This window comes from Macaca mulatta, chromosome 9, assembly GCF_049350105.2.
Source record: "Macaca mulatta isolate MMU2019108-1 chromosome 9, T2T-MMU8v2.0, whole genome shotgun sequence".
Lineage (NCBI taxonomy): Eukaryota > Metazoa > Chordata > Mammalia > Primates > Cercopithecidae > Macaca > Macaca mulatta.
In genome coordinates this window covers 20,885,955-20,905,774 of record NC_133414.1, presented here as the reverse complement: position 1 = coordinate 20,905,774, position 19,820 = coordinate 20,885,955, and the positions used below count along the sequence as shown (strand labels likewise).

The 19,820-nt window shown below is 34.5% G+C and overlaps 1 protein-coding gene across 5 annotated transcripts in view; it reads right to left on the bottom strand.

Moving 5' to 3' along the window:
- MALRD1 (MAM and LDL receptor class A domain containing 1) overlaps positions 1 to 19,820 on the bottom strand; it is a 732,448-nt gene that overhangs the window by 437,146 nt on the left and 275,482 nt on the right. For all 5 annotated transcript variants that reach the window (XM_028826041.2, XM_077945484.1, XM_077945481.1 and 2 more), the window contains exons 22-24: positions 12,806 to 12,962; positions 9,053 to 9,163; positions 5,139 to 5,352 (exon numbers count right to left, since the gene is read on the bottom strand). In XM_028826041.2, coding sequence (XP_028681874.2) covers positions 5,139 to 5,352; positions 9,053 to 9,163; positions 12,806 to 12,962 — 482 coding nt within the window. The remainder of the gene's footprint in view (positions 1 to 5,138; positions 5,353 to 9,052; positions 9,164 to 12,805; positions 12,963 to 19,820) is intronic.

Below are 19,820 nucleotides of genomic sequence, written 5' to 3'. Positions count from 1 at the left end.
CATTAATTTGTGCCATTACCTAACTGGTTTCTAATATAAATTTTTAAGGCAATATATTTTTCTCTATCTACTGGCTTAGAAAAAGCGCATAGTTTATTCCATGCAATATTATTGCTATTTCTGTTTCAAAACATTTTTTAATTTAATGTGATTTAAGAGGGGGACATGGGCTATTTAAAGTGTCTTTCTCCTAAACAATGGGAGTTTCCTAAACATTGCCTTATCATTTAAAATTATAACCCTTTTTTGTTCCTTGCTAAATGTTCTGTGTGTGCTTGAAAATCATATATATCTGAAGCTGGTAAATTGCGTTACATATGCCCATTAGGTATAGATCACTGACTATGCTGGTCAATTCTATTGCATCCTTACCATAGCACAAAATTAAAACATTTTGAGAATGCCTGAAGTACTCTGAATTGTGACTCATCAGTAAATAAGCTAATTAGAATGTATTTGGAAACTAATAAAATGGTTGTTTCTGAAAGAAGTCTCTGTATCAATGGCATGATTATATTCAAATAAGATTTTAGAGTTCCTAGATACACAAATCACTTTGACTACATCCTGTATTACAGAAGTGATATTCAGATTATTTTTTTAAAATTACTTTATAGATTTTGCTTTCAGAGTCTACATTGATCTACAGATAATTAAAGCAGGATGTACACGTTTATATTACAAAGGATTTCTAGGTATTTTATTCACTTTGTAGCAATTGTGAACGGGAGTTCACTCATGATTTGGCTCTCTGTTTGCCTATTATTGGCTGTCGGAGGGTGGGGGGCTAGGGGAGGGATAGCATTAGGAGAAATACCTAATGTAGATGACAGGTTGATGGGTGCAGCAAACCATCATGACACGTGTATATCTATGTAACAAAACCTGCACGTTCTGCACATGTACCCCAGAACTTAAAGTATAGTAATAAAAAATATTTTTTTCTCCATGAAACGTCTTGTATCTTTAAAAGGAGTTGATTTCTTTCATTCTTTCTGCTGTTCCTAGATGGTATATTTCTACCTAATCAGATTTTCAAAGCCTTCTTAGAGTTGTGATATGTGTTCAAGCTTTACTTAGAATTCTCAAAACAAAACAAAACAAAGAAAGGAGACTATGGAATTTAAACCCAAATACATGGTTGGTTGCCAGCCAAACTTTTGAAATCAGTTGCTATGGAGATTCTTTTGTCTTTCTCTTCTTCTGGGTCTAATTAGGGCATCAAAGTTTATAGCATATAAATATAATAACACCACTCATAATTCCTATGGCAGATTCCAGTCACTTTATAACTAAAACATAACATTTAAGACCAGTAGACTGGAAACACAGTTGAACTTCAAAAAAAAATTAGCAATGCTATGTTAAAAGAGATAATTCTCATGTAATGGCAACCAATGCCAAAATCAGGTTTATTCTAATTTCTTTGTTTGTACCAGCAGCTGAAAAAGTTTTATTCCTGGGCATTATTTGGAACTAATTCAGCTTTCTTGCTCTAATATTACTGGTATGAATATGCCCACTCAAATCTAAAAAAAAAAGAACAAGAGATTTTGCAATCATTCACCAAAAAGCACCTTCTGGTACAACTTATCCTCCAAAGGCTCATGATTACTTTGGCCTTTAGGTTTGAAACAGAAGAACTACCAAGACAGTACATTTTTAATATGTTTCTGATTCCCTTGGTAAATCAGCATACTTTCCCTCATACAGAGAGAAATTCCTAGAAATATGCACAACTTTAGAGCTTAAATACAAAGAGCTCACGAAATATTTAGCCAGAAATAAAATGATACTTTGAATTCTGAAAAATTACACTAAACTATATCTCTAGGAAAGAGATACACTAGTGACATTACAAATAAAATTCAAAAGCATTATGTGTGCTCTGTTAACCTTATATGTTTGTGTGATATTTAATTGAAAATGACAATGAAGAAAATGTACAAGCATTTGATACAGAAATAACTAAAACAACAGCAGAAAATATTCATAAGGTAAAGATAAATATTAACAAATACAGAATTCCAGAGTAGCAAAGTATTTTTCCTTGTTCATATAATAATGTATATAATAAATAATCCAAAATTGAAAGAATATATAGTCATGTGATTTTAAAAGGCCATCTATGTCTATAGAGAATAAGTTTTGTTTTCAACCGACACATTAATTGTCATATTTATGGGGTATAGTGTAATGTTTTAATATATGTATATATTATAGTACTGATCAAATCAAAGTTAACACTTATCATATCTCAAACACTTGTCATCTCTTTGTGGTAAAAATATTAAGTTTTTTTTTTTTAAGATTCAGTTATACACAAAAGTGGTAGGGTATATGCAGGAGAATGAAGCTGGAACTATACCTTTTATCATATATAAATACAAACTCAGGACGGATTAAAGACTTAAAAGGCAAGACCTAAAACTATAAAAATTCTAGAAGAAAACCAAAGAAACTGAATTTTTCACAACAGCCCTGGCAAGGAATTTATGACTAAATCATCAAAAGCAATTGAAACCAAAAATTGACAAGTGGGATCTAATTAAACTAAAGAGTTCTGCACAGAAAAAACAAACAAACAACAACAAAAAACCTCTCAACAGAGTAAACAGAAAACCTACAAAACGGGAGAAAATAGTCACAGACTACGCATACAACAAAGGTCACACTTCATGAATCCATAAAGAATTTAGTCAATTCAACAAGCAAAAACAACCCCATTAAAAAGTGGGCAAAGGACATGAACAGACACTTTTCTAAAAGAAGACAAACAAGCAGCCAACAAACAAATGAAAGAAATTCTCTGTCTCACTAATCATCAGAGAAATGCAAATCAAAACCACAGTGAGATTCCATCTTACATTAGTCAAAATGGCCATTATTAAAAAGTCAAAAAATAACAGATGTTGGTGAGGTTACCGAGAAAAGGTAAAGCTTACACACTGCTGGTGGGAATGTAAATTAGTTCAGCCACTGTGGAAGGGAGTTTGAAGACTCTGAAAGAACTCAAAGCAGAATTACATTTGACCCAGCAATTTCATTATTAGGTATATAACCAAAGGAAAATAAATCTTTCTCCCAAAAAGATACACGCATTCCTATGTTCATCGCAGGACGAGTCACAATACAAAGACATGGAATCAATCCAGGCGCCCATCAGTGGTGGACTGAATAAAGAAAATCTGTTACATATACACCATGGAATACTACACAGTCATAAAAAAAGAATGAAATCAAGTCCTTCGCACCAACATGGATGCAGGTGGAGGCCATAATTCTAAGTGAATTAATGCAGGAACAGAAAACCAAACACTGCATATTCTCACTTGTAAGTGGATGCTCAACACTGGGTAAACGTGGACATAAACATGGGAACAATAAGCACTGGGGACTACTAGAGTGGGGAGGGAGAGAGGAGGAAAAGGGCTAAAAATCTATTGTGTCCTATGCTCACTATCTGGCTGACAAGACTAATCATACCCCAAATTTCACCATCACACTATACAAGAAACCTGCACATGTACCGCTGATTCTAAAATAAAAGTTGAAATAATTTGTTTTAAAAGAAGTGGTATGGTAGCTTGGGCAAAACATTGGATCATAAATCAAAATACTTAGTTCTAATGAGAACACATGGACACAGGGAGGGGAACATCACACACCAGGGCCTGTCAGGGGCTAGGGGGCTAGGGGAGGGATAGCATTAGGAGACATACCTAATGTTGATGGGTGCAGCAAACAACCATGGCATGTGTAAACCTATGTAACAAACCTGCACGTTCTGCATGTGTGTCTCAGAACTTAAAGTATAATAATAATAATTTAAAAAAACTTCTGTTCTAGGACCAACTCTATCCGTACAAGTTTTATGAACTTTGACAAAACCTAAGCCACTCTTGTTGACAGCTTCATCTGTTGATTGCACTAATAATATCTTTCCCACCTAACTCTCAAGGCTTCTGAAGTTCAAATGAAGATTAATAAATAAAAAAGGCTTTGAACATTAAAAGTTCTATGTATATGTGAGCTGAAGTTGTTCATGATATTTCAGTTTCGGTTCCAAGAAGCAAATAATATTAAACTGCAATATTCTCGTTCAGAAATTATTAAAGGTAATGGTGACATAATTTGTCAACCTTCATTTTGACAATTTATATTCACCTCATTTGCAGTTAAATGAAGCCACAAATGGACTATGTTGCACAATTTTACAGGCCTAGCAGAATGAGTACATACAGCCCATTTAGCTAAGGATATTTTAATATATGGTGTTCATTATGAGTTGATCTCTTTCAACCATATCACCCAGCTGATATGTATCTCCTTGAGAGATCACTATGTCTATTTTATATACAGGTATTTATCAGGGTGTTGATTTTTTTTAACAACCTATCACATCTGACAACATACACAGAGAAATGACAATCCTCTGAAATGCATCAGAGCTTGTAGGCTCACCAGCCCTGCATGAATTGTCTTTAATGAAAATTTTGGCTGTAATTTTTCAAAAAAAAAATTTATTTCAGGCCGGGCTCAGTGACTCATGCCTGTAATCCCAGCACTTTGGGAAGCCAAGGCAGGTGGACCATGAGGTCAAGAGATCAAGACCATCCTGGCCAACATGGTGAAACCCGATCTCTACTAAAAACAGAAAAAATAGCTGGGCATGGTGGTGCGTGCCTGTAGTCCCAACTAATCGGGAGGCTGAGGCAGGAGAATCACTTGAACTCGGGAGGCGGAGGTTGGAGTGAACTGATATCATGCCACCGCACTCCATCCTGGCAACAGAGTGAGACTCCGTCTCACAAAAAGAAAAAACTTTCATATGAAAAATACTTGTTTCCATTCTGTTTTTCTTTGAAGACACCTGTTTTCCAATTTATCTCCAATTAATACACACATACACTCACACACAGAGTCATCAATTGGTTTTAAATGAGTTATGAGTATAAATGAGTTATGAGTATAAATGAATTATTCAGAGAAAAGAGGAAAAGAATCAAGTTAAATCACCTTACCTTCCCCCGGTATTGAGATACACACACTCTGCATGTTTCAACAATAAACGCAGCATATTGAGTAAGGCTATGGCAGTTGAAGGTAAAAGTAAGAAAACAGAACCCTTTACTTACGACAAATGAAAGTAGTCTCATCTGAATTATCAGCACAATCATTCACAAAATCACAAAGCTTGTCCTTTGCAATGCAGTGCTTATTAGCACACATGAATTCGTGAGCATTACACTTTCTATCTGGGTCAAGCAAAGGGGAGCAATCTTGGAAGGAAATATCATCCACTGCTACATCTCCTATGTAACTGATACCACGTTTGGCTCTGAAGACAATCTAAAAAAAAAAAAAAAAAAAAAAAAAAAAAAGCCAGTTACAGTTACACTGTCAATCAAGAAGTTCAAAACCTGGACAAACACTATTTATCAAGCACATCAAGCTGGAACCTGTTTGTTTTGCCTTGTTTTTTTAATATCCCTATGTTGAAAATGACCCAGGAAATTTAAGGACCATTTAAGACCTAGGTCATCCTCAACACCTAAGAATGTGGGAGTGGCAACACCACTGGCTCATGTCTAGATTTTTAGGAGATAGGTCTAGAAAATTGGCAGGAGACACCGATCCACTACTGCCTTTGCCAGCTGTCAGATGTCAAACAAGACCTACTCCTGTTTCAGAGTATTGCTGCACAGGAAAGCAGTAGGTCGATCGGATGACATAAAGTACCAAGAGTGAAAAGAGTGAAAAGATACAAGTACATTCCTTATTTTGCTCAATTCTTGTCATTCCTCAGATCTCTCCATTCCTACTATTTGAAAGCTAAAAGATAAGTCTTCAATACCATGAGTGTTTTTTTTTTTTAATTGGACACATCTTTGGAATTGACTTTGATTTGCTTTTGATTCATATATGTGATGAACAGAATCTTCACGTGTCCTATTGTTTGATGACGATCTCCCACATATGTGGACTTCAGTAGAATCAGGAAGAATGAAGAATAGCAACAGGAATCATTAATGGTTTTACAAATTCCATCTTCAATTTGTTAACAATACCATTGCTTGAAATAAAAATGAATGCTGTTTCATAACTACATAAAACATCACATATTCTGTAGTTTAGGATATTTCAGTGAAATGAATTCAGTCTTTTTATTAAGTTTTTCTGCAAGCTAAGTATGTATATGTTAACATAAGAAATATTCAGATATTTCAAAATAAATTTAGAACAATTAGAGGTGAGTTAACAAGGACAGTTTTACTTTAGTGATGTTGTACAAAATATTTACTGTTACCATATTTAGAAATGTCTTTTGACCAATTCTGGACGATTATTTTTCTTAAAATAAATAATTATAGTTTTTTTTTCCCTTCAGATGTGATAGGTCTTTATACTGTTGTGTGAACCTAGGTGTTCTCCTCTTAACATGAGAAGATGGAATAATTGAAATCATGCCTCTCACATTATCAAAAGAAAAATATAACTGTGTTCGTATAGTGAATTTACATAAAAGGAATAGACTGCTCTTCATAGTAGGTGAGCTTGGAAAGAAAAAAATAAATTAGTAAAATAGATGAAGAGCTTGAAAGTGATTAAAAAGAGATGAAACCAAAAAGTATAATAAGGACTACGACTTTCTTAAAAGGGAAATCGAGCCATGGAAAAATATTGATATGCAAAATAAAAAAGATCTGGATAGTCTAAAATTTCAATATGTGCTGTAATGCTCTGTGAATAAGAAATCAGATAATGCAATGAAGGTTGCACTATTAATTTGCTTATCTTCTGTCGTATAGGTCCAAACTCAGTTGCTTGCCTTGTTCAAATAATCAAATCATCACTTACATCTCAACATTTCACACAGTGTTGGCTGGGATTCCCTAGACTTTAACACTGAATGTGATTAACTGTTCTTAAAAAAGAGAGAAACTACAATGTATCCTTTTTTTTTTCAGACAGAATAAAGTCAGGGTTAATTATTTTTGTAAAATTTGGTAGACAATGTAGCATGGCAGTTGCACTGTGGACTGGTGGAAGGCCTGACCATGTCTACAGTCAGCCTCTGCCACTTGTAGTTACATAACTAGAGCAGAAGACCTAACACCTGGGTATTTCTGTATTCTAATTTATAATATGGAGATAATAATACTATGTAACTTGCAAGATTATTGTGAAAGCAAGATGAGTAAATATTTTAAAAATTCATATAATAGTATGTAGCACTCAGTAAGTGCTACATATGTGATTGCTCTAATAGTAAAAATTATAATTAAATATTTTGTCTAAATTTGGGGGTGTTCCCAAATAAAATTATACAAACTTCCCAGAGATGTTCAGCATACCATTTCTAAAAATATTTTATATGTTTCCTCAAGGGCTAGAGGCACTCATCTTTGTGAGACTAATGAGAATAATCTTGTAAGAAACGGCAGAATCGTGAAGAGTGTGCCTAACTCATCACTGACTCTCTCGTGCATGGTGCATAGCAATGTGCTTTGCATGCAGTAAGTGCTCAATAATATTTTATGGAAGAAATCACACATAAAACAGCAAATATTCACAAGCCATTAATATTTAGTTTTAAGAGTCAAAAAAATCAGCGGTATACTTCTCTTTAATCTCAATATGTGAAAAATTAGAAATTCAGAATGGCTAAATTAATAATGATTATATGTGCTGAAATTCCCCTTAATATTACTTCACTATTTTACTATACAGACATTTTACATGCACAGAACTAGTTAAGACTTCATCACCTGGGGTGGAAGCCCAAGTGTGACAGAGTAAAACCTTCTACATGTTCTTGATGAGATTTCTTCTCGCCTCAGTTTAAAGACCTGAGAGGCAGAACAGTTGGGATCCCTCTAACAAAACTTTCATATTGTGCAAGGCTATGAAATAGCTATTCAGCCTTTACTGCTTCATGTTGAACTTCCTTCTTATACACATCCTAAATTATCTACAAGTGATTCATAAGAAAACTGGATTCCAGAGAGAGGCAAAAGATACATAGGATTTACTACACCTATCATTCTAAGAAATTGGCTGTAATACTTATCAATGCTTTTATACAATGGAAGCCTGTATACTCCCACTGGAGTTGGGAGCAGCTGATCTATCAGAGAAAGCACATGGTTGTAGATGTATTTATCTGAACATTCACAGCCAACTTGACTACCCCAGCTGCACGGGGAAGAGTGAAAATGCAATATTCAACAAGAATTTTATCCTTTCTATCTGGAGATAAACGGCTCTAAATTCATGGAATTAAGACCCAGGCAGTTAAGACTAAGAAGAAAATGCTGTACATAAATGGCTCTGTGTTCTCACTCTGCCTATTCAAATTTTAACAAATCTTCAGAGCTAAGCCTCATCTTAAAGAAAATTCCCAATAAAACAGCAGCCAATGGAGGCCTTGCTTTCTTGGTAATCCATAAGAAATATGCTTTGTGCCAAACATTTCAGCACATGCTTATTTTCAATTTAAACATTTTCAGTTGCATACTAGTACTTTTCTTTAGTTATTAATATGTATAGGTCTGATCCTCTTACTATTATCACAAATTCCATGAAGACAAGTAGAGCATTACATAATATTGTGCCTCCCAAAAAATATTTTTAAATTAGGTGGATCTATTGCCTATAATAAGGTTTAACAATATAATATGTTTTCCAAAGACTATCTTTTAAATTGGGTTTGAAAGAATTAATTGCTGTACAAGCTCTAAGAATATATTTGCAAAACAGAGGGAAACGTTCTTTATATGTGTGGGGCTGGTTGGGGAGTGAAGGAAGGTTGTTATTCAAATTAAATGTTCCTAGAAGTACGAATATCTACTTGGAAGAAATTGGAGTATTCTGAAGTTGTCAATTCCTTATGTAAAATGCCCCATGGAGTGTTAAATGTCATGTCTACGCATTCATAGAACATATCAAAAAGGGAATGGGGAGTAAGAAGACTATGAGTATGGAAGGAAATAGGATGAAAAAAAAATCAGCAGAACTCACTCACCCCATAACTACCTGTATTACACACCTGTGTATGTGAACGAATGCCTAAAAACACTTCTGCTCTCTTCCACTGTGCACCTTGCCATCCAGTTTGAGCCCACAATTTAGAAGTCACATTATCTTTCTTGATGAGTACCTGCAGAGATAAATCAGGTAAAAGGCATTGAAGTATTTTATCTTGAGAAATTGCAAACATGTAGAATTCTTCCAGTGATTCTTTTTTAGTTGCAATATCAACATGAAGTTCCGGAGAGAAGAGCTAAGACATTTTTTTATTAGATATCTTTGTTTTCTACAGCATTGTGCCCCTAGGGTACCTCACAAGCTTTGTACAATAAAGATGAGCATGAATATCTGTCAGTCAAGTCCTAAGGTATCTGGACACCACTTAATTAAGAACTCAACTACATTAACTTTTTAAAAATCTGGTGGCAGTAACAATTGCTGTTTTACATATTATATAATATTCTTGTGGTCAAATGAGAAAGTATGGAATGCTTACTAAAACACTCTTTTGAAAATGATCTTTCTCATTAGATGGTTCCAGAGGGGCAGTAATGTTACAATGTCAGCTCATTTCATTGTAAGCGCACAGATGGGTGAGATGAGTGAGCATCTATTTATACTGCACCAGTAAGAGCTTCCTGCCCAACAGCCGTGAAACCAACATATTCTCATCAGTACGGTACCCTCACCGTAAAGCAGAATCCAGATTACTCTCAGCAAACTATTATGGCTCTTCTTTTAGAATGATAAAAAATGAGCCATGAAGTGAGTAACTAAGGCTCATAGGAGAGTGGAACAATTTCAGATTGTAAAATAACTGACTTAGATAGTGTATTAAATGATTTCACAACACTACTTTTTAAAAATAGAATTTATACAACCAAAGAATTATTCAGATAAAAGATTTGTGAAAGTCCTGACTTTTAAAAGTGAAGATGAATTTTAATGATTTCATTATCTGTTTTTTTAATGAAATTCACATTTTAAAAATGTAATTGGAGTTTCCAGAGTCATAGAAAAAAATGTGTTACCAGCAAAACTATCATTAAATTATCAGTCTATAAAATTCAAATTAATTTGGAACACTATCAAGGTCAAGAAAATATCATTTCTAACCAATAAGTAAAAATCAATTTTGAAAGGCACTGGAAAAAATGTATAGCAAATGAGTCTTCTTTATATTAATACCACACTATATACAAATCACAGAGAAAAAACATGTTCAAGAAACTTATTAATGCAACATTTAATGTTATTTTATTTATCTATGCACAAAAAAATCAGGCATAGATATCATTTTATTCATTTTATAATTCCATACTTATAAAATTTTAATTCTTTTAAAAAAGTTAATCTACCAATACCAAATTTTATACTGAAAAAAAAGAGAGCATATTTCAAATCATCAATCCTAACCCCACAATATTCCAGGCAAATAATTCTCATTTCATTGACAAAAATCGTACAGTAAATAGTAGTAATTGCTTTGCCTAAAACCATTTTTAAAAAGTCACTTTACAACAATAAGTTATAACATCAATCCAGAAGACCATTTGGATGCCTTTAGATTATTAAACAAAATCATGCATGTATACACACAAATATACTTTTAAACTGTTTTCAGACAATAAATGTTTCCAATAAAAAAAAAACAACATTTTTGAAAGAAACTACGTTTGTCTAAAGTTTCTTTCGAAAAATGAGTAACAATAGCCAGGAAAACCCTAGAATAAAAGAAAATAGGAGTCGGGGTAGCACCTACTACTAATATTGCAATCAATGTTTTGGAAAATAAATGACCTAGCAGTTGGTCACAGTCTGTATCTCTCTACTGGGGAAAAAGCAGGAAACTCATGTCTAATCTTGTTGCAAATATGCTCAAGATTTCTTGGCAAGCTAATAGTATTTAAGAGGGGGAGAGTCCTTATCAATAGATTGCTTCTAGCAAGATAGCCCTACTCTAAAACTGCTCATAGTATATACAATTCTGGAATTTGTGGATTTATTTTCAGACAAGGTTTCCTGGAAAGTAACACATAAGCTATGAAACAGAATAAATGGAGATGCTCCAAATTTTAGTTGGCTTCTTCAGTATAACTGATGTGTCTACGCATATTACTCATGAACCTTATGCATTATTCTCTACCAGGGAATATACAGTATGGGAAGAAAGGACTTGGGGCTCTGAATTAACATGCCAGAACTGCTCTCTGGCCTGTATATGTTGGATCACCCAGAATAAAAAAATACAAGACTTCCTGAAACAATAGTTAATTCCAGAGACAGGACAGGATAAAAAGAAGGTGAAGTTTATAACATCTTGGCCAAAAAGAAAGAATATGCTCAAAGAACAATGGGCCTTTTTAGAGAGACATGGAAGTTGGTTAAGAGGGACTCTTATTTCCAAATGCGAGACAATTTGAGGACCAAATAAATAATAATACTATTATGTTGACTAAAATAGAAACTTATGAGTCCACATTGATATAGAACAGTAAATGAACAGACAAATAGAGAGATGAGAATTTTTTTTCAACATGAATCCAACCTACAAATGTGGACAGAATAATGGAGTTAGACAATCACAGTTAGGGGCCGGGCGCGGTGGCTCAAGCCTGTAATCCCAGCACTTTGGGAGGCCGAGACGGGCGGATCACGAGGTCAGGAGATCGAGACCATCCTGGCTAACATGGTGAAACCCCGTCTCTACTAAAAAATACAAAAAAAAACTAGCCGGGCGAGGTGGTGGGCGCCTGTAGTCCCAGCTACTCGGGAGGCTGAGGCAGGAGAATGGCGGGAACCCGGGGGGCGGAGCTTGCAGTGAGCTGAGATCCGGCCACTGCACTCCAGCCTGGGCGGCAGAGCGAGACTCCATCTCAAAAAAAAAAAAAAGAAAAGAAAATCACAGTTAGGCAATCAGCATTGTAAAATTAATTCAGGCAAAAAAAAAAAAAAAAAAAAAAAAGCCACCACTGAAGGCAAAACTTTGTGGGTAAAATGGAGATGAAATCAATATTCATACTGATTTCTCTTCGCAAAATATTTATTGATAGGGAAAAAAGAGTTTAACACAGTAAAATTAAACTAAGAGACATTTTACGAAATGATGTGGCTATTGGCTTTTTAAATAGCAAGTTTATAAAAACCAAGGGAAGATAAGGAATTATTCCTGTTTGAAAGACTGTAGAAAGAAATAACTTGGTATAATCTATTATCCTATACTGGATTTTTTTTTTCTATAGGGGACATTACCAGGACAACTCATTTAAAAAAAAATAAGATCTCTGAGTGAAGGATATATTGGAGTTGTCTGTGCTATTCTTGAAACATTTTATGTGTTTAAAACAGTTTAATTTTTTTAAACAGAGAAACATTTTGAAAAAGACTATTGCAGAATGTAGTACTACTACCATCAAAGGCAACAAGAAGACACATCCAGATATTACCCAAGTGTATATATTTATTTGATTGTGTTATACTCAGAAGACTGATATTGAAACATGCATATGTTTCAAGTGTAAAATAGTATTACCCAGAAGCTGCAACCTCAGCATAGAGACAACATTCATAATTAAATAGAATAAAAATTACCTACTAGTTATTCATGTCCAATTCTGCTAAAGTTTTTACTCCATCATACCATTACAAATCTAGTGAAGTGTTGATAATTGTCCATTTTCACTTATTAACAGAATATATTTTAATGATACCAAATTATGCACTATGAACTTTTACAGAGAAAATTCAGAAAATGTGATTGCCTAAGTAGTACCTGAAGAGAACCAACGGTGGCCCCATTCATATGTGTCCAGAACACCAAGGTACATTCTGGTCCCGTGAATGAAATGACAGGAGTAAGAATGTCAGCTGTGTCACCAAATTTCCCATTAGAACTGTCAGCATACAGGTACCAGCCATCTGTGGTATTTCTGGAAAAGGAATTTATCATATTATAAAAAGAAGAGGCCGGGTGCGGTGGCTCATGCCTGTAATCCCAGCAATTTGGGAAGTTGAGGCAGGTGGATCACCTGCGGTCAGGAGTTCAAGACCAACCTAGCCAACGTGATGAAACCCCGTCTCTACTAAAAATACGAAAAAACAAGCTGGGCGTGGTGGCGTGTGCCTGTAATCTCAGCTACTTAGGAGGCTAAGGTAGGAGAATAGCTTGAACCCAGGAGGTGCAAGTTGCAATGAGCTGAGATCGTGTCATTGTACTCCCGTCTGGGCAACAAGGTAAAACTCCATCTCAAAAAAAGAAGAAGAAGAAGAGAAAGAATATTGCAAAACATAGTATAGTTTGGTACTAACCATATTTTATTGCTTTATATTTTTTCCTAAAAGTATAATGTGTTATATAGCATAATTATCGCCCATTACCTTCATCAGAAATAATACTTTTGCCACTTTGATTTTGAACCCATGATATCAGTTGGTACAATGTGTATAAAATTATGACAAAGGCTGAAACTACCAAATCTGTAACAACTTGGTTGATATTTTTACATAATACCACTAATACTCTAATTAGCATTTTAGAGCTAATTTTAATGTGAGTAAAATGAGGCCCTAAAGCACTGATTGCCTTTAGAAGAAACATTAAAGGAAGGAAAAACATGAATAAGTAGGGGATAAAAAACAGGAAACTGGTCTGTCTCAAAGGGTTTCCATTCAAATTTACTTTCTCTATATTGATTTAGCTCAGTTTCACTTCAACATATTTTAGTAACCTTGTGCATAATTTTAAAGAATATCCTTTCTTTCCTAGGCCTAAATTAAAAAGGAAAAATAATGATGGAAATGATTAAATATCAATATATTTTCTGCTATAAAAGAAAGAATTTATAACTGTACTTGGAAAATTAATTCAAAAGAGAATAAAATATTAAAGTCATTCTAGGTTATATACAGCTTTTTGAAGCATAAAGAAGTGATCCACACAGTTTGGTATTCTGGCACTCTGTTTTGGATTAACTTGATTTCTTGCCACTTTCTAATTTAAATGTAGATGCTAGAAACTAAAGTTTAAATTTGCTTCTTATTAAAGCTATTTATTTTGAAAATTTTTATCATTTTGGGGGAATTATGAACAGCAAACAGATGGAAAGAGAGGTGGAAGTAGTCGTTCAGTCACCATGTATTTACAGAGGGCTCAGTCTTGCAAGTCTTGCCAGTGGCTGTTCAAGGTTCTAGGAATAGAATTGTCTGCAAAAGACACAGCAGGGTTTGGCCTCAGGCGTCCTCATTTCCTAGATGGTCAATTTAGGGCAGATTATTTAACTTCTCTAAACATCTTAGTTTCTTCATTTCAGAAAATGAGATAGTTCCATGTATGGTGTTAATAAGAATCATAAATAAAATATGTGGAATACCTAACACCGTACCTGGCATATTTTATATATTAAAAAAATGGTAGTTGTACTTTGTGGTTAGGTTTATATCATTCATTCTTCCTAATGAAATAAGGACTTTAGTGTCCTGCAAACCACAGAGTTATGAGTTAATTTTTAAGAGGCAGAATTATCATTTGTATTTGTCTGAATTATGTCTCAGAGAAAAAGCATTTCCAGCTTTCTTTCTTATATGTAATACGCTAAATATCCCAGTATAACAGGGATACCCAGAACAAAGATAGATATACTTATACATTCAGATATATAGAAGCAATAGTCAAGAAAAAATTGCATGCACATACCTATATGCATATGATTTATTTAACCTGCAAATCTTTCTTTAAGCAAATGTCAGGATTATTATAATTTTATTACACTTCATTGAAAATTATTTCAATGTGCTACATCTAAATGTCCACCAGGAAATTGAGTTCTGCTTATGAGATGTAGCTTGAATTGTCCATTCCTCTCCAATTTTAATGCTATCACTTCATCACATTTTTACTACCTCTTGCTTAGAATAATAAATCTCATTGTTCTTTCACATATACTGTTGATTCACTCTATTCTTTCTTCACACATCACTTAGAATAATTTTTTAATGGATATTGGATTAAATCATGTCCCCCAATGCACGTCTTAAAACCTGCTAAAGTATTTTTAATTGACATAGGACACCAGGAAGGGGGAGCAAGAAGGAATAAAGAGGAGCTGATTAATGGGTGCAAAATTACAGTTTAATGGAAGAAAAAGACCTAGTGTTTGATAAATCAGTAGGGTGACTATAGTTTATAATAATCTACTGTACACTTCAAAGTGGCTAGAAGGGAATCATTCAGATGTTTCTAACATAAAGACAGACAAATATTTAAGGTGATGAATATCCCAGGTACGCCGATTTGATCTTTATGGTTTAGTTGAATGTATTAAATTATCACATGTACTCTGGAGCTACATACATCTATCATGCATGAATTAAAACATAGTTTTGAAATAACTGAAATATGTTTAATATGCCTTACAAATCTCTACATAACTTGGATCTCTGTCTCCCAGTTGGAACGGGAGTTGGGAAGAGATGATTCCCATCGCCCCGCCTGAGGCAATGCAGTCTGACTCCAGAGCAACACCGCATGTGTGAATTATCAAACTTAGTGTTTTAAAAATATCAATTCCTCACAAATTGGTTTAAAGATTCAATGAAATCCCAACACACTCCTGATAGACTTTATTTTTCAGAAATTGGGAAACTAATCTTAAGCTTCATATAGAAATATAAGGAGACGGGAATAGCTAATTTTATCATGAGAAGAACAGAGTTGGAGGATTTAATCAGATATCAAGACTCATTCAGGACACAGGCATGGGCAAAGACTTCATGACTAAAACATCAAAAGTAATGGCAACTAAAGCCAAAATAGACAAATGGGATCTAATTGAACTAAAGAGATTCTGTACAGTAAAAGAAACTATTATCACCGTGAACAGACAACCTAGAGAATGGGAGAAAATTTTTGCAATCTATCCATCTGACAAAGTTCTAATATCCAAAATCTACAAGGAACTTAAACAAATTTACAAGAAAAAAACAACCCCATCAAAAGTGGGCAAAGGATATGAACAGAAACTTCTCAAAAGAAGACATTTATGCAGCCAACAAACATATGAAAAAAATATCATCATCACTGGTAATTAAAGAAATGCAAATCAAGACCACAATGAGATACCATCTCATGCCAGTTAGAATGGCAACCATTAAAAAGACAGGATACAACAGATGCTGGAGAGGATGTGGAGAAATAGGAACACTTTTACACTGTTGATGGGAGTGTAAATTAGCTCAACCATTGTAGAAGACAGTGTGGTGATTCCTCAAGGATCTAGAACCAGAAATACCATTTGATCAAGCAATCCCATTTTGGGGTTTTTACCCAAAGGAATATAAATCATTCTACTATAAAGACACATGAACACATATGTTTATTTTAGCCCTATTTACAATAGTAAAGACTTGGAATCAACCCAAATGCCTATCAGTGATACACTGGATAAAAATGTGGCACATATACACCATGGAATACTACGCAGCCATGAAAAAGAATGTGTTCATGTCCTTTGCAGGGACATGGATGAAGCTGGAAACCATCATCCTCAGCAAACTAACACAGGAACAGAAAACCAAACACTGCATGTTCTCACTCATAAGTGGGAGTTGAATAATGAGAACACATAGACACAAGGAGGGGAACATCACATACCGGGGCCTGTCGAGGTGGGGACAAGGGGAGGGAGAGCATTAGGATAAATATCTAATGCATGCAGGGCTTAAACCTAGATGATGGGTTGATAGGTGCAGCTAACCACCATGGCACATGTATAACTATGTAACAAACCTGCACGTTCAGCACATATATCCCAGAACCTAAAGTAAAATTTGAAAACAAACAACAAAAAAAAGTAGTTTTATAAAACTCAGGTTAGCAGTTTACAAATTCCATTTCATATGTGGCTACAAAAGAAAATAACTTTAAAATTAAGATTTTTTCTGCAAATGCATTAAATGTTTTAAATCAATAAATGCTTTAAGTTAAAAAAAAAAGGCTCATTATAGAGTTATCAGGGGCTATGGTCTGAACATTTGTGTTCCCCCAAATTCACATGTTGAACTCCTAAATACAAAGGTGATCATCTTAGTATGCAGGGCCTTTAGGGAGTCAATTAAGTGACTTTAATGAGATTAATGCTCTTATAAAGGAGATCACAGAGAGCTAGCTAGTCCCTTCCACCACAAGAGGAAACAGCAAGCAGGCACCATCTATGAAGGAAGAAATAGGTACTCATCAGATAACAAATCTGCCAGCACCATGATCTTGGACTTCCAGGCCTCCAAAACTGTGATAAATAAATGTGCTTCATTTATAAGTCTCTCTGTTTATGGTTTTTTTTGTTTGTTTGTTATAGCAGCCTGAATAGGCTAAAACATTAAGACAGAGTGGAATTAGAACAAGAACAAACAATCCAGAGAACTATAAGAAATAGTCCTGAAACAGATCCACATGTATTTGGACATCTGATTTATGAAAACTGTGGCTCTTGTGAAGTAGTTTTGGAAAGAATAACGTTTTTTATAAATGAACTGAGTAAGTTAGTTAGCCATGAGAGGGAAAAATGAACCCTAACCGGTATTTCACAGCATTCAAAAATAACAAATTCCAGGTAGATTATACTTGGAATGAAAACTTATATAACAGTATCTTCATGATGTGGGAATAAGAAAGTTTGTCCTCAACAGGATACAAAAATCACTAACCATAAAGGAAAATATTGAAAAAATGAGAATGCATTCAAAATAAGGATTTCTGTTTATCATAAAAATCAAGATGATGATGAAAAGGTCAACCAGTCAATGGGAGAAAACATTTGTATCATGTTAAGTGAATATAACATTTATTGATTGCCTTCTTTGTAGCATGCGGTACGCCAGATGTTCAACTGTGTGTGTGTGTGTGTCTGTGTATGTTATTATATGCACATATTTATTTAACTATATGCCTACTAGGTAGAACTGGATAAAATATCCCAAAATGTTGATATATTTATTGCTTTACTTAGGGACCATATCCATTTTGTTTTCTACACAGGGTCTAGTAGACCTTAAAAACAGGTAAAATAACCAAGTGAACTTAAAATTAATAAAGCACATGTATAATAAAAAATCAGAGTGTGACAAAAATTGTAGACTCAGATGAAATTATACATAAAAAGTTGATCATTGTTCCAGACTGTGGCAAACATAAAAGGTAAGAAGAGACAGAATAAGGCTAATAGATCTGGAGACCATGGAGAAATTACATGACTAGTGGTCACAACTGTAGAAACGATAAAAGCATTTGTCACTGGTTCTTCAAATAGAGGTCACTGTACTAATTACCCAGAAACTACACAAATAATGAAAAAAAAAAACCTTAAGGTAATCAAGGTATAATTTCCCCAATTCAACAGAATTGTAGAAAATTCAATCATAAGGTCAAATATAAAATAAATTATTGAAACAATTGTCTAATATTATATATCTCTGAAATATTCCTTTTGCCTGCAGGGAAAAGAAAAAAAAAGGAGATACGTCAGGAGATCAATTTGAAAAATGCAAACAACCAAACTGCATTTGTGTTTTTATCAAACTGTGAACACAGTACAATGTAGCAATATATCATTTGGTCGCCAGTCTTATAGGCATTAATTGGGGGCACATGATGTATGTATGATCCCTAATGGAAAAATGAAGAATTGCATAAACACTTGCCTGTGTCTGCAATGAGATTATTCAAGCATGCACCTGCAGAGGAAATCAGCTCCTCTCCTGGAATGAGTACAGCAGTAATGACCACAGCTAACGGTACTGTCACTCATAAAATATCAGCGTCCCTCTACCAACCTTCAAATTATCTTTTCTCATACAGAGCGGGAAGTAGGGTGTTTTATAGAAGCATATCTTTTTCTAATAAAACATATCATAAGCCACACTGTAGTAAAGGTTTAAGAAAATCGTGCTTTACTTTCAGGTGTCGCAAAAGTAAAGATCCAAGGTGATAATGTACAAGTCCTTTGAAAAGTCATTATATAAAAAGAGATCTGATTTATAGTCCATGCTATTTTCACAAAAGTTGCTTAGGTCTTACAGGATAATCATTTCTAAACTCTTACTATCACACAGATTAAGTAATTAAAACACTGACTGTTTTTTCCTTTGTTGAGAATCTCCTGAGTAGTTACTCTAATTCAATGAGTAGGAAAAAAATACCCATTCGTGAACAAATCAAGATATTCTTCAGTAAGGCCCATCAATCTTTGGGCCTGGGCACACACAGTATGAGAGACATATTCTCCAGGATCAGATGGAATCTGTCCTTTGATTTACGGTGCTAGCTTAGGCTGTTTTAGCATATCTGACATGACATAATCCACTAAAAGAGCTGTTGTGAACAATACTTCAAGCAGCAGAAAATACAAAGAACTTGCAATGGCCTTAATGTTTAGAGTCCATACCCCCAAATTTATATGTTGAAATCCTACTCTCCAAGGTAATGTTATTAAGGAGTGGGGCCACTGGGAGGTGATTGGGTCTTCAGGGTAAAACTTCCATGATTGGGATTACTGTCCTTAGAAAAGAGACCCTAGAACCATCTCAGCTTTTCACCATGAGAAAACACAGCTAGAAGGCTCTATCTACCAACAAGAAAGCTCTCAATAAATATGTCAGTGCCTTGATCGTAGCCTTATTAGCCTTCAGAACTGTGAGAAATATATGTTTGCTATTTATAAGCAACCCAGTTTATAGCATTTAGAAACAGGAGCCCAAATGAGCCAAGCCAGTGGTCAATAGTGCTAATTTTCTTT